Below are 14,471 nucleotides of genomic sequence, written 5' to 3' on the forward strand. Positions count from 1 at the left end.
ATATATATATCAAGATAGACGTTAACACTGTAAAATTATATATAAATAATCAAAGAAAGGTAAATACAATGTTCTAATAAAGGACATGATGGTACATCGTGTAGCATAGCTCTCAACGAATGTTCCATAAATCTAGAGGTATATGCTACACTAGATGTACCATTATGTCTTTTATTTGAACACTGTATTTATGTAACTGTTTGTATATAGACCTATTTGACTACCAGTGCAAGGGAAGTAATCTCTAAGGTGGTTCCTTAATGATCTAACGTACAATAAGTGATAACTATTACACTTAATATTTGTTTAATGTTCTCGTATTAAATTAGATCTTTCAGAAGCAGCTTAACACTAGCATTATCTTGTCTAACTTTCAAACTATTCCAATGACGTCAGAATTAGGAGCGATATCTAATAATGATACCCTAAGGTCTTTCGAACTGATAATGAACAATTCAGCAAGTGATTCAGTATTTCTCATTCGGTAAGTATTTTTCATTTTTAGTTTTTAAATGTAATTATCGTTATTAGGCAAACAATAAATACCCAAATTTGTGTTGTTACCCGACCGAAACAAACTCTATTAAAACAAAATAAAATGTATATATATTTTAATAAAATGTATATATATTTTAATAAAATGTATATATATTTTAATAAAATGTATATATATTTTAATAAAATGTATATATATTTTACCAAGAACGTTCCTAAATACTCATATGATGTTTTAAAGGACCACTTTGTTACCTTGATTACCGTTATACCAAGCAAAATGTATGAGGTGAGTGATGCCTAGAAATAACCCAATAAATAGTGACAAAAAATGACGACTAACCAAATGTCGCTGTGCTTGAGCAAGTTAAAAATTGTTGTGGTCTATCATTGTACTTTACATCATGTACGAATATAACATCTGAGCACTGTTTCTATCATTTACTTATATTATGTTTGTAGTGTATGTTTCTTATTAAAAGAACACTTTACCTGTATATTTGTTTTCATTCAGTGGGACTTACTTAAGTATACAGTAATTGTTTGCATGTTTAATATAACTCCATAATGTTGGGTTATACGACTTTTCCAACTGACATGACTACTATTTTTTTTTATTTAATGATTTCAGGGTTTTTTCTTCACCCTCCGTTGAATCTACCTTTGATACTATGTGTAGTAAATCATTTACAGGTGGTGTAATTAACGTAAGTAGAGTATCAGAAAATACATTGTTCTTTACAAACAGAAAAATAAGACTAATATGTAATTATTTATAACAAAAGAAAATAAGAATGATGATGATGATGATGATGATGATGATGATGATGATGATGATGATGATGATGTTGATTATCATCACAATACATAGCCTACTACTCAGTCATGAGACATGATTCAGCATGGTGTTTTAATCTTAATAATATGCATTGCAAAGACAATTGTCTGTCGATGTAACTCCTGTAGTGAATTTCTGGAATCTCAGACACCAGCAGTCAACAACTGTTCAACGTCATGAGAATATATCCTCAGCATCTCATTGACAGGCCTACGTAACTACTGTGTACCAGTGTGTACGCAACTACCGTAGTACACAACTACTATAAATCCGCCATCATAGCTTTATTCTTAATATCATACGAATTATATTTCTAAAAATAGTTATGGCTGATTGATTTATATTAAGATATTTCGCAATAGAAATTGTTATAGTAATATTTAAATATTTGTTTCTCGTAAGTTTAGGTCGTGGCGATGGATGACGCACAGACTTTAGCACGACAGCTTATGTATGGACTTGGAATAAATTTAGGATTCATTAATCTTACCTCAGGTAAGTACGTTTTGATTTATTCAGTTGGAATAAATATAAAATATATGGTGACAATGACTCTATAAATACAAAGATCATGATGAACATAATTTGCCGTAGAACATACATTCCAAACAGTTTTTCTGTTATTTATTTATAGTTATTATATAGTCCGTTTTTCTGTATTTGTGATGTGCAAGTTCCTCTTGTATTTTATTTTAAAACTAGAAAATAGATTAAGCCATTTGAATGTTTGTTTAAACGCTTCATTAACCTTTCACATAATAATGGCAGTTGAACATAAAATAATTAGGCTTGATGTTAGTATTATGAGTATTGTAGTTACAAAGACACTATGTGTCTGTTCTGTAAACGTACACAAGGGCCCAGATCTGTTTTGAAAGGTGAGGTGCGAACATTTGAGAAAAAAATAGTACCTCTAGATCGCCGGAAATGACACTCTTGTAGGCCTACAGTAAAATTCATCATCATCACATCACCATTATTTCTCATGATCTTTTATCAGCGATTTTCGGCAACCATAGAGATTTAATTAATATGTGTGGTGTACTATAGAAAATAAAACTTAAAACAATTTCTTTGATGGAAATACTTTATTTTACCTACTTCAAAGCCGTGAGCCTACACCCACCACCAACGTGGTTGGTACTGAGGTGCGAACATTTGAGTAAATCACCTCTGGTGGCCGGAAATGATACTCTTATACTGTACAGTGAAATTCTTCATCATCACATCACCATTGTAGTGAAAATGAAGCACGAACACATTTCTCAGCCATTTTCAGGAGTCAGAGATCTAAATAACCTGTGTGATGTACCATATTGGGGCTGATGAGAGATTTGGCTGTGAGGATGCGTGAGAGCCCTCCATCATCTCAGCCCCACCGGTTAGGGATGAGGTGGGAACATTTTGAGGATATGGACCTCTAGGTGCCCTGTTGCACTCTCATACTTTAAAAATCCTACCGGCACTATGTTCAAACGATAGAAATAATATATCAACAATACAATACAACAATTATTTTTCTTAATACAATTTAGTGGGTGCGATCACACCGTATGCACTCCCGTGCGAAAATTTGAGAAAATAGTACCTCAAGCTGGCCGGAAATGACACTCTTATATAGTAAAATTCATCATCAAAACATCACCATGATCCTTTATCAGCAATTTTCAGCTATCATAGAGATCTAATTAATCTGTATTGTACCATAGAAAATAAAACTTAATTGTCTTTGATGTATTTACTTTACGTTACCTACTTCGTGTGCCGAAAATCTTATACTTTTTCTAATACTTCTCAAATGATAACAAAGCATGTGTACACTCGAGTCGTGTATTATAGGTAATTCAGAGTCTATAATGCAAGATGTACAGTAGCGTACTCTTTTCGTTAAAGCCTAGGTTATTTATGCAGTTGATTTCAACAACTTTCAGACATCATCTTTATGAAATTACATTGTGGTCGAAACGTGGGGGGGGGGGGGGCGTGGGGGGGGGGGAGGGGGGAGGGACGTGTCCCCATGATCTGCGCCCATGAACGTACAGCTGCATAAAATGCTCCAAATATAGAAAATGCTACCCATGGAGAAAATGTTTATTGATTGTAGACTCATCTGCTACTGAAGCCCTAGCAAATTATCATTTAAGGACACCTTGGTTGATAGAAGAAAAATAACAGTTATTTCTCATGGCCTATCGTAGCTCAGAGCGTTCTAAAACGATAATTGACGCAAATTTTCCATGATGGTTGCACCTTACCTGTTACGGAAGCCTACTGCAAATTAGGCCTATCGTTTATCATTGTTTAGAGTGCTCTACAACGATGCTTAACGCAATAAAACAATATTAAGAAATGAAATGTTTTAAGGATAGATTTAGAGGAAATGTGAAAAAAAAAAAAAATGTATGTATCCAGCTAATGGTGGCCGGCTCCTCCAGACAGGGATCCAGCATGTCACTTGCGCCAGCATTGTTAATGTATCTTTTACTTAGGTGCTAACAGAAGAGAGCTATTTCACAACTTTTCAATTTTTATTATTTGAATTTTCTCTTAGTTTTCAAGTTTATCAGTTTTACATGAGGTTTCTGAATAAATTAAAAATAGAAATATAGAGCATCTCTTGCGCTTCAATTATGATATTTGTTAGTAATAGAGGGCGCCGTAAAATAATTTTGTGATGGAAAATGAACATCACATTACAGTAGTAATAATGACATACGTGAATTGGAAATGTATTTATAGGTGCGGTATCAATGACTACGTCAATATGCCAAGAAGTGCCTAAGGCAGTTAAATAAAAGATTCCCTCAATAACAATGTATAATAATAAACTATGTTTGTGTTATTTTAGCTTCTTGCAAATGTCAAGCACAGACTGTGTGTATGATGGCTGACACAAGGTAATGCATGTAAAATGATCAACTTCTAATTCCATTTCACTGTATTCTTTTTACATACGTTGTAAGCTTTTAAGCTTAAGCGTTGAATGTTTGCTCTTTAAATATTTTTTACCTGTTTTATTATTTTTATGATTTTATTTGTATTTTTCTGTTGGGGAAATTAAATAAATCTTATAAAATTATATTTTCTTGCTTCCATACAAAAAAGTTGATTGATATATTGATTCATTATTAGCAGAAAGAATTAGTGTTTTCCCGCAAGACTTTATAGCTCGTATAAATCAAATCAATCTTTATTGCAATCATACAAGTGTTGATTGGAGTTTACATAATAGCAGTACAAAAATATTAAATATTATTATTAGTATATTAAATTGTCAGTTCTGTACTCTGATATCGATTTGAGTCAAGCGATTGTCGTACTACCTGTATACATTTGTTTATATTTAAATGTTATTTGCGATACCGTGCTGTAAAATATTCACCTATAAATAAGCACTCTTCCTGTCTTGTCCTGTCAGTTTACGATCAATGTCACTGGAGGGCAATTTACACGGTATCAGACACGTGCCTTCGTTGTTATATTAATATACAGCATATTAACTGGAAATTACATTTGTCAAAGTCCAATCTATGAAGATTAATGATTTACTACTAGGCCTATGTTAGTTTGAGAAAAGATATGAATAAATACATAATGTAATATCGATGCAAATATTTTCAAAGTTGTTGGAGTTGATTTTGAATTACATTGTATTTCAAAGTAAATAAATAAATATATAAAAAAATGTTTATGTGACATCAATTTGTTTCATTTTAACACAGCTCGCAGAACCCAATTAGCATTAGCGTGTCTAACTGCAATATCAACAAATTCAATCAACGAGAGAAGTCCTGCTTAATGGATTCACAGGTAGTGTAGTAAAAGAGTTAAACAGGTCATGTCCACAGTATAACGTGAGAGGATGGTTTTGAATGGTCGTTTAAAAAATACATAGGCTAAATAAAAAGAATAGAATTAATATTAATAATAATAATAACAACAACAACAACATGAAAACAAAGGATGAAATTGCTACCGATAATAATGTTGACACTGATGAAGAGGAAGAAGCTTTTTAAGGTGTATGATTATAAATAAACAAATGAATGAGCGAGTGATTGAATGAATGAAAGAATGAATGAATGAGCGAGTGAATGAATGAATGAGTGAATGAACTTATAGAATGTACAAATCAGTTTACTTGCCTTTTTTTCTTTTCTATGAGAGTTACCTTACCCTGCTACCTGTGGAAATGGACTTGTTGAAGTCAATGAACAATGTGATTGCCTGCCAGATGATTCAGTAAGCGTTTTTATTGATTAACAAAAATGCAAATTATTGTTTCTCACATGCACATACAAACATATGCAAGTCAAAGTCACCGTTTAAAATCTAATCTCAATATTAACATAAATAACCACCTCCGAGAGATTTTGAGCAAGGCCCGACCACGCCCACTCCAGTGTAAGCTTCATATGTATGCTGATGATTCAATCATTTTTTGTTCTTTACCTGACTCTTATTTACTTCATGCATGGTACTTGTTTCTTGTTACTTGTTACTTGGTATAGCGCCTTTCTTTTCAGTTACGAAGCGCTGAAGTTCTTTTTCCTTGGTCATTGGGTCCACATGCTAAGTTTTGCTGCTGGTAATAAGCGCAGGAGCAGGTAACCGCACCAGGTTCCCATTTATACTCCTGGGTGAAGAGAAGCAATGCAGATAAAAAGTGTCTTGCTCAAGGACACAAGCGAAATGCACAGCGATAGAGCTGTCTCTTATACACATCTAGATGTGTATAAGAGACAGCCTGGAAATTGTAATTACCGAAAATGGACTATTAACAGAGTAATAAAGAGAAGAAAGGACGATAAGGAAAAAAGCAAAGGCAGTGTTGGTTTGCCATATATAAAAGGGCTATCTGAGAAAATAAGAAGAATACTGCATCAGTATAAAGTAAATGCATTCTTCATTTCTATGAATAAAATTAAACAAGGTCTTGTCCATCCTAAAGACAAAATCAAAAAAGATAACCGTGGGGCATAGTTACCAACCGTCTCGAATCGTGCGGACGGTCCCGCATTTCAAAGTGATTTTGGATGAAAACACGCATTTTGCAGAAACACATGCAAAAACATATTTTTTCTTCTTGGAAGTATTGAGTTTATTGATATAAACAATGGAAAGAAAAAATAGGGTTCACTGCAGCTGAACATCATAAACAAGCAGTAAATAACGGTAAAATAAACAATATAGTAAAATAATTAAAAATATAAAATTCAAAAAAGAAAATTAAAAGGAAAAAAAAGGAAGGAGGGAAGAGGGAAGGAGAGAAGGAAAGGGAAGGGAAAAGGAAAAAAAAACAACAATTATTCCCTGAATTAGAGAGCTCTATTGAGATTGAAGCAAAGCAAAATAGGGTTCACTGCTGCGGTAATTAACAAACAGTAAATAACAGTAAAAAAAACAATATAGTAGAATATTTAAAAATATAAAATGAAAAGAAAAAAGAAAGAAGAAAAAAAAGGAAAATTTGGTTCACTGCCGTGGTTAAGTAACAAACAATAACAGTAAAAGAAAACAATATAGTAGAATATTTGTTATCTTACATTTAAAGAAGAGAAACTTAGAAGAAGCAATTAAATTATTATTTGTATCACTTATTTTATTTGAAACTTTAAATACAATACTGAAATTTATGTGTTAAAATACGATTGATAAATAAATGAAACCCAAAAGATACAGTAAACAGTACAGTAAATATGTTAACTTGAGATATTGAATATTATTATTTATATTTACTTAATGTTTGTGTTTATTTATGGTAGTAGTCCTTATGCAATACTGAACAATTCAAATATATAATATTTATTTAAACCAAAAATTGTATGTCGTTAAGTGTATATTATTCTAGTTGTCAGAATAACTCAGTTGTGAAGTTAGCCCTTTGTAGTTTACATTGACTCAGTTGATATTTCTTTCATTTTACTGTAACTGGAAACAAAGAAATTCTAAATAAATAAATGTTGCTGTAAAAGGTTTTACACTTTATACTGTACTGATAATCATCCCTTGTTATACGTTGAATTAATTATGCAATATTTTATACATCTTTTATAATTTGTATACTTATTCTTGTATTGTAGAAGCTATGAGGCAAGTTTATTTTTAATTATTAAGAAATAGATTGATTTGTCAATGTGCAGTGTAGTTTGTAGTTATGTTTATTTAATAATACAAAGTTTTTAACATTTCTAATAAAATAGTAGTTTCATCAGAATGATGATTTTCTGTAAAATAGGAAAAAAAAGCCTTAAGAGAAAAGTACTGCAAATGAAACTGGTAAATTGGAAGATGTTTTTTTTTTCTGTGTGTAATTTTATTTTAATTTTTTTTATTTAGTTATTTATTTATTTATTTATGTGTATAAGAGACTATATATATATATATTAGTTTAATTTTTACTTAATTTTTATTTTATTTTATTTTATATCACAGTACAGTATATTATATTGGTTTTGGAAATGCTAATTTTTTTTTTCTTTTTTACTAGAAGATAAGATTTTTTATTGTAATATTGCGTTATACTATATTATGTTGTTATATGTATGTTAAAACCAATAAAAAAAAAACAATTATCAAAATATAAAAAGGAATTAAAATCATTATAAAATTTACAATAAAAACTGTCAAGACATCAAAATACGAATAAAAACTTACAATCTAAACAATTCAGTCAAATTTTCAAAATATCAAAAGATATTAAAATTATTTAAAAAAATTACATTAAAAACGGTCAAGAAAAGATGAAATCAAAAATACGATAAAAAAAAAACATACAAAATAAACAATTCAGTCACAACACTTAAAGAGTCAACGTCAAAAATACGATCAAAAACCGCTTTCGAAAAAATGAATATAAAAAGCATTAAAAAGCAAGGTGAACAGAAATACAAAATCAGAAAACTGAGTCACTGGTTAATGAGGCTGGTGAGGCTACTTTTACCTTTTAGTAAAACATAGAGGGTCTTCAAACTTGCGCTGATTTCTAAGTGACATGTGATGTGTAGATTGATTATGAATATACCACTTATTGAAACGTTTTGAGCGAAAGATGTTAAGAGCAAAGGTCTGACAAATAGTATCCCTTCACACGAAGAGAGTGCCCATGTATAACTGCTATGGTAAGAAGGTACCTTAAGAATGAGTTTGACTCCTCTTTTTTGGATAAATTCTATTGCATTTGGTTGTTTAATAGTAAAGGATGAGTGCCAAACTGGGACACAATATTCAACACATGGCTGGACATGGTATAAACAGTGACTAAATCATCCTTAGGACAGGGGTGGCGCCAGCATTTGCCCGACGGGGGGGCCGAGGTCCCCGACGAGGTGGTTGGGGGGGGGGGCAATGCCCCGACGAGGCGACGAAAGCAAAGTGGGCGTGGTCGAGCTTAAATTAAAAGATTTCGAAAGTGATACAGGGGGCGAAGCCCCGAAAATTTTGAGAATTTATGGGTTTCAAAGGCTTATTTAATCGATCGAGTCTACTAATATGTAAAATATACATATAATTTTTTTTCTTCCCGATGAATACAGAAGACACTCCGAGATCGGAGAAACTACATAAGTGTCTTCCTGAACGGTGTTAATTACGGTAATTATTATCTCATCTACACAGTTAGCTAAAATGACATTCATATTTTTTGCAGATGTACCTGATACGAATGGGTCTCATAAAATACATCGTTAATAATAATATTATTAGACTATCATTAGTTTATCGCTCTGATTTTGATTATTAATTCATCCAATTTCCAATTAATGTCAAATTGTATTCAATTTAACTGTCGCCACCAGCTGATATCAGAGACAGAGACTAGAAATGCGTTTCCTTTTTTTCTTCATTCCACCATCGGCCGATTTGTATAGCTGCTGTCTCTTATACACATCTGTTTTACACTTTATACTGTACTGATAATCATCCCTTGTTATACGTTGAATTAATTATGCAATATTTTATACATCTTTTATAATTTGTATACTTATTCTTGTATTGTAGAAGCTATGAGGCAAGTTTAATTTTAATTATTAAGAAATAGATTGATTTGTCAATGTGTAGTGTAGTTTAAATGTTTATTTAAAATACAAAGTTGTTAACATTTCTAATAAACAGTAGTTTCATCAGAATGAAAAAATGAGGTTTACTGCTGAGATAAACATACAAGCAGTAAATAACGATGAAATGGGTGTTGTTTTTCCCTTTACAATTTACAATTTTGACTTATATGCAAAAGAAAAAAAAAGAATGAAATTGGTTGAGAGCTGTTTAAATGTTCTATTAAATGTGTGTAGGTATATGTGTATGTATGGGTGGGCATACATATGGTGTGTGTATTTATATGTATGTATGTATATGTATATATTTAAATGTATGTATATGTATATATATGTATATGTGTGTGTATATGTATATTGGTTAAATTAAATAATACATTTCATATTTATGAAAATTACTAAGCTAACAAACTTTTTGTCTCATACTTTTATAAAAAAAAAAAAAACTGGTGAATTGTCATTACCAAGCCTTGGCTCACATAGAATGGGCTGTTTCCATGTTGAATTTTTTATTTCAGTGCTAAATTTGACCAAAAAATGAAATTTTACAAGTTTTTACCCAAAATACGATTTTTGGGTAAAAACGATTACAATTTTGCCATTTTCTGGTCAAACTTGGCAATTAAATCAAAATTCAGCGTAGCAACATCACATTCTGTGTGAGGCAAGAGCTGGGGATGAGGATTCAGATTGTTTCCAGCTTGTAACAAATGATACCTACGAAAAAACATTTTTGAGCACTTTCAATCAGATGGCCACCCGTTTCAGCACATATTTGTGTATGTTTTAACACTGCCGATTTGTGGACCTTAGCAGCAATATCCAAGGGCTGGGGCTTTATTATCACTTTATTTATTCAAAATATCATCTACAGTAAACTGATAACTGTATGGTGGCCAAAGGCCAAATTGAATGTTATTTACAAAATGTCTAAAAACAGTTACAATTTTTTAAAACAGCAATAATATTCAAAAGTCAGAAAAATGCAAAAATAAAAAGAAATGAAAAAATCGAAAAAACACTAAAAATTTATAATAATATGTAACAAATTACAACCAAAATTTAGGGAAACTTATAAATGTAAATGTGAAATTAATTATGGGGTTTTATTCTCGTTTTCTTGTTATTTTTAGGAATGTAAAATGTGCTGCGAGAACTGCTCATTCCGCACAGGCGCAGAATGCTCTAGTGGTGCCTGCTGTTTAAATTGCCAAGTATGTTTTCTTCTTTTTTTCAGTTCTGAGTGTATGCTTACAATGTATATGCTTCATAAACAACTATTAATTTGAATATCTCAGTTATAATCATTATAATTATAAATAATGTATATTTTTATTGTTCATGTTTTTATTGGTGCTGCTGTTGATGTTGTAGACATTCTTATTATTTTTATTATTGAAATTGTAATAATAATAATAATATCTTATGATATTTTATCGTTAACATCAACTTCGTATGTTTATAATCATATCTATCACAATCTTGATACGAATAATAATAATAATAATAATAATAATAATAATAATAATAGGCCTAATAATGATTATGATGATAATGATATTGATATTGATAGGCCTATGGATATTATTGATATTGATATTAATTTCAATATCAATATCGATATTGATATTGATACTGATATTGATATGGATATTATTGATAATCAATATTGATATTGATATGGATATCAATATTATTGATATGAATATTATTGATATTGATAATGATAATGATATTGATAATAATGATATTAATAATGATGTTGATAACGATATTGGTAAAACGTTTGAGAAAATCGTATCATGTCTATCAGGATTCGAACCAATCGTCTTCAATTACCGTCCATTTGCTTAACATAGCTATAAATCTTAGCCTGGTGATACTATCCTTCAATGATACCATTATAGGACACTCATCTCATGAAAATATGCAATAATAGTAATAACACTGTTGCTGACCCATAAAGGATTGTTCTTCGGCAATAACTGGTGATGGGCTTAAATGTGGTGTAGCGTTTGTTTTTTGTTTTTTTTTTGCGTTTATGTTTCAAATTAATCTAGAGTAAATAAGGTAACGAGCACTGTATGCTTCACAGCCAATTTTATTTGTTTAAATTTTACCTTATTCCCTTCAGCGTCAAAGCAATAGTACAAAGACAAGGACAAAGAAAGAAGGAGGCTGAGGAGGGGCAAAAGCTGTATTATCACCAGGAAGGTTGTGCCCCTCCAACTCCGACTTCTTTAACATTAAACAATAGTAATAAAAATAGCAATACAATAAGATATAAGAAAAATTATAATACTAAGCAACCAATTGGACAATAACAAAATCGACATTAAAAAAGATTCAAAAGATTAATTAAATGAAAGTATAAAAATCTCAATAATTACAATTTTAAAGGCAAAATATAAAAATTCTAATTATACAAAACAAGTAAAAACAACAAATTAAATAATGTTACATATAACCACTAAACATCAATTATGAAATAGCAATGAAAATATATTACAAGAAGTTTTTCAACATGGCGAGGACTGACCTCAATGCTACTAAGGAGGAAAGAATCACAAACGTAATTAAATAAAAGCCTGTAAATAAAAAGTACAGTAAAATAGTTCCTAGTAGATTCCGTTGTGCAAAGTCAAGAGATTAAAGACGATTGTTGTAGGTGTCGTCTTGTCGTGGTTGATGTAATATAAATAGTGTTGCACGACGTTGAATCAGTTAAATTTTGTTAACATTATCTTTCCTATAAGGATACCAAATATCACAACAGTATTGCATAAGTTTTAAAAGACTGGTGTAGTACAACTTATTGCAACACAACGCATAAATCCCAACATTTTATAGCATTTGGAGGACACTTTTTCTACTTGTTTGGTCTAGGATAAATTATGAGAAATGGAGACATATTTTGAGGGTAGGCATGAACAAAAATAAATGTGGACCTTTTAATATCTATCAATTTGTGTGATAAATTAATGATTTCTCTCAATATAATATCTTTATATATTTCTAGTTTCGGATAAGTGAGCAGTGCCAAAATTGCAAACCGCCTTCCGGTTGCGCTGAAAATCAGGTAGAGCAAACAAATATTTTCTTGCAAATGTTGTTGTAAAAGCTTGTTGATTAATTTCACTAGATGTAGGTTTTTCACGAAAAATAACGATTCTTTTTTTTTTCTACATCACTCACATTTATGACACCGCCCTATCATAATTGTATTCATTCAGTGGCGGATTCAAGGGGATGGGGAAGCCGCCACCCACCTCCCCCCACCCACTAAAATTTTAGAAATTGTTAAAAAAAATGGGCGGAAAAAACCTAAAATTATATTTAAATTTCAAGTCTGAGAGTGCCATTTCCGGTTATCTACAGTTGCAAATTAGGTCCTGGGTTGGTGATTTTTACATTCCAGTAGAAACTGGATCCGGTCCTGAAAATTTTTCAACAATGTTATCAGGCCCGTAGCCAGGTTCTTCCAAGGGGTTTTTCTGGGCGTGCGGTCCACAATCGAAGCACTGGTGGTGTCGGCGAAACCCCCAAAGCAAGAGGATTTTTGTGCTTTGTGGGTCTAAATAATGCTATAAAAGTAGAAATGTTTGAAAATGTCTGTGTCTGGGTGGGTCTGCAGTGCATTAGTTGGGTTGGAGGACTTATTTTGGAAATTTAAAGAGGGGGTTTCGCCAGAAAAGAGGGGGATTTCTACAAAAGGGGGTTCTCCCGAACCATAACCCCACCCCCTGTTAACGGGCCTGATGTTATCGTTATGTAAGACGGGTTTTTATTGTGGAAAGTGGCATAAAATTAAAACTTATTTAAACTAGATCCATGTTTAAGCTAAGTTTAGAACGTACCGTAGTGTGTATTAAGAAAGTATAGGCTTTATTTTAGCTGATACTCATTTTTTTTTATAAGAACACATTTTATATGAACACTCAGGCTGAAATTGCTTTAAAACTATGAACAAAATAAGAACAAATTGAGGCTAAGGTAAAATGTTAAATGTGGTAATAGAATAACCAACAAATTTTTATCTGTATCTTACTTGCAGTACATATGACTATGTAATACCCTCTATAATACAGTACGTAGTATACTGCTGCTGTACAATAATAATTTTGTATGTTTGAAAAGTGTGTAAAAATAAGAACATAATAAGAATATTTGAGCCTTAAATCGGCAAAAAAATAAGAACACTGAGCCTGGACAAAATTTGACTAGTTCTTAAAAAAAGAAATTAAATACCTCGGTGTTGCTATTATTAATTTTCGTTAGGGTTTTTTTTTTTTCTCAAAAATCATTATGATTTATAAACAAACGGGCGTCCAACCGGCTAAAATGACGGTTTCCAAACGGCTAAAATGACTTAAAACCGACTAATATTGACATGTTATATAGGGATAAACGTGTTTCGTTTGCCAGTGTGTTTGCCTCGATAGGCAATATTATAATAATAATATTCACCTTTAGTTTTAAAAAATGTAAACAGCTACCGGTACTTGGTAATAGAAACTTGGACAGTACCTGTACTATTTTACACTATTCCGAGCATCAACTTTATGATTCTCATCAAAGCCGGGCACTGTTCACTGCGCCCGACGGTCGTCGGCCGACGCGATTCTATGAAGAACGCAACACGACGACGCGCGCGCAACGGATCGTTTAATGACGATCCGTTCAGACTGCTACCGACAATCAGCAGACGGCGTCGCGTCGTCTAGCGCCTGTCTCTTATACACATCTAGATGTGTATAAGAGACAGCATTGGAGCAGCTGTATCAAACGATTCCTTATCAGACGAGATGTTGGATAGTCTTCTATTGATGGCTTCTGGTATGTTACGAATTATTGACGGTGTGGTGGTTGCTTTGTTGATGGATGTAGGGGGTATTGTTGGGTTTGGAAAATGGTTTGAATGTTCCGGTTCTTAAATCTAGGGTTATGTCCAGGTAATCAACTGATATTTGTTGGCTTCTATGGTGAGATGAGATTGTTGTCCCGAAATACCTTGCATATGTGTTTTTTAATACACTCAATCTTTGTCGGTGACACGTCAAATGCGGCTAGACCGTCATCTCTAT

At 31.9% G+C, this 14,471-nt stretch overlaps 1 protein-coding gene across 1 annotated transcript in view; it reads left to right on the plus strand.

Annotated features, from left to right (window-relative positions):
* Positions 1-335: 335 nt before the first annotated feature.
* The window catches only part of LOC117106896 (disintegrin and metalloproteinase domain-containing protein 22-like), a 25,740-nt gene continuing 11,604 nt past the window's right edge, over positions 336-14,471 (plus strand). Inside the window, exons 1-8 of the mRNA XM_033248413.1 lie at positions 336-484; positions 1,127-1,202; positions 1,741-1,828; positions 4,182-4,230; positions 5,056-5,143; positions 5,501-5,575; positions 10,521-10,601; positions 12,407-12,466. Coding sequence (XP_033104304.1) covers positions 387-484; positions 1,127-1,202; positions 1,741-1,828; positions 4,182-4,230; positions 5,056-5,143; positions 5,501-5,575; positions 10,521-10,601; positions 12,407-12,466 — 615 coding nt within the window. The 5' untranslated portion in view covers positions 336-386. The remainder of the gene's footprint in view (positions 485-1,126; positions 1,203-1,740; positions 1,829-4,181; positions 4,231-5,055; positions 5,144-5,500; positions 5,576-10,520; positions 10,602-12,406; positions 12,467-14,471) is intronic.

This window comes from Anneissia japonica, unplaced genomic scaffold (genome assembly GCF_011630105.1).
Source record: "Anneissia japonica isolate Jap-2015-1 unplaced genomic scaffold, ASM1163010v1 scaffold1165_len1893470_cov193, whole genome shotgun sequence".
NCBI classification, from domain to species: Eukaryota; Metazoa; Echinodermata; class Crinoidea; order Comatulida; family Comatulidae; genus Anneissia; species Anneissia japonica.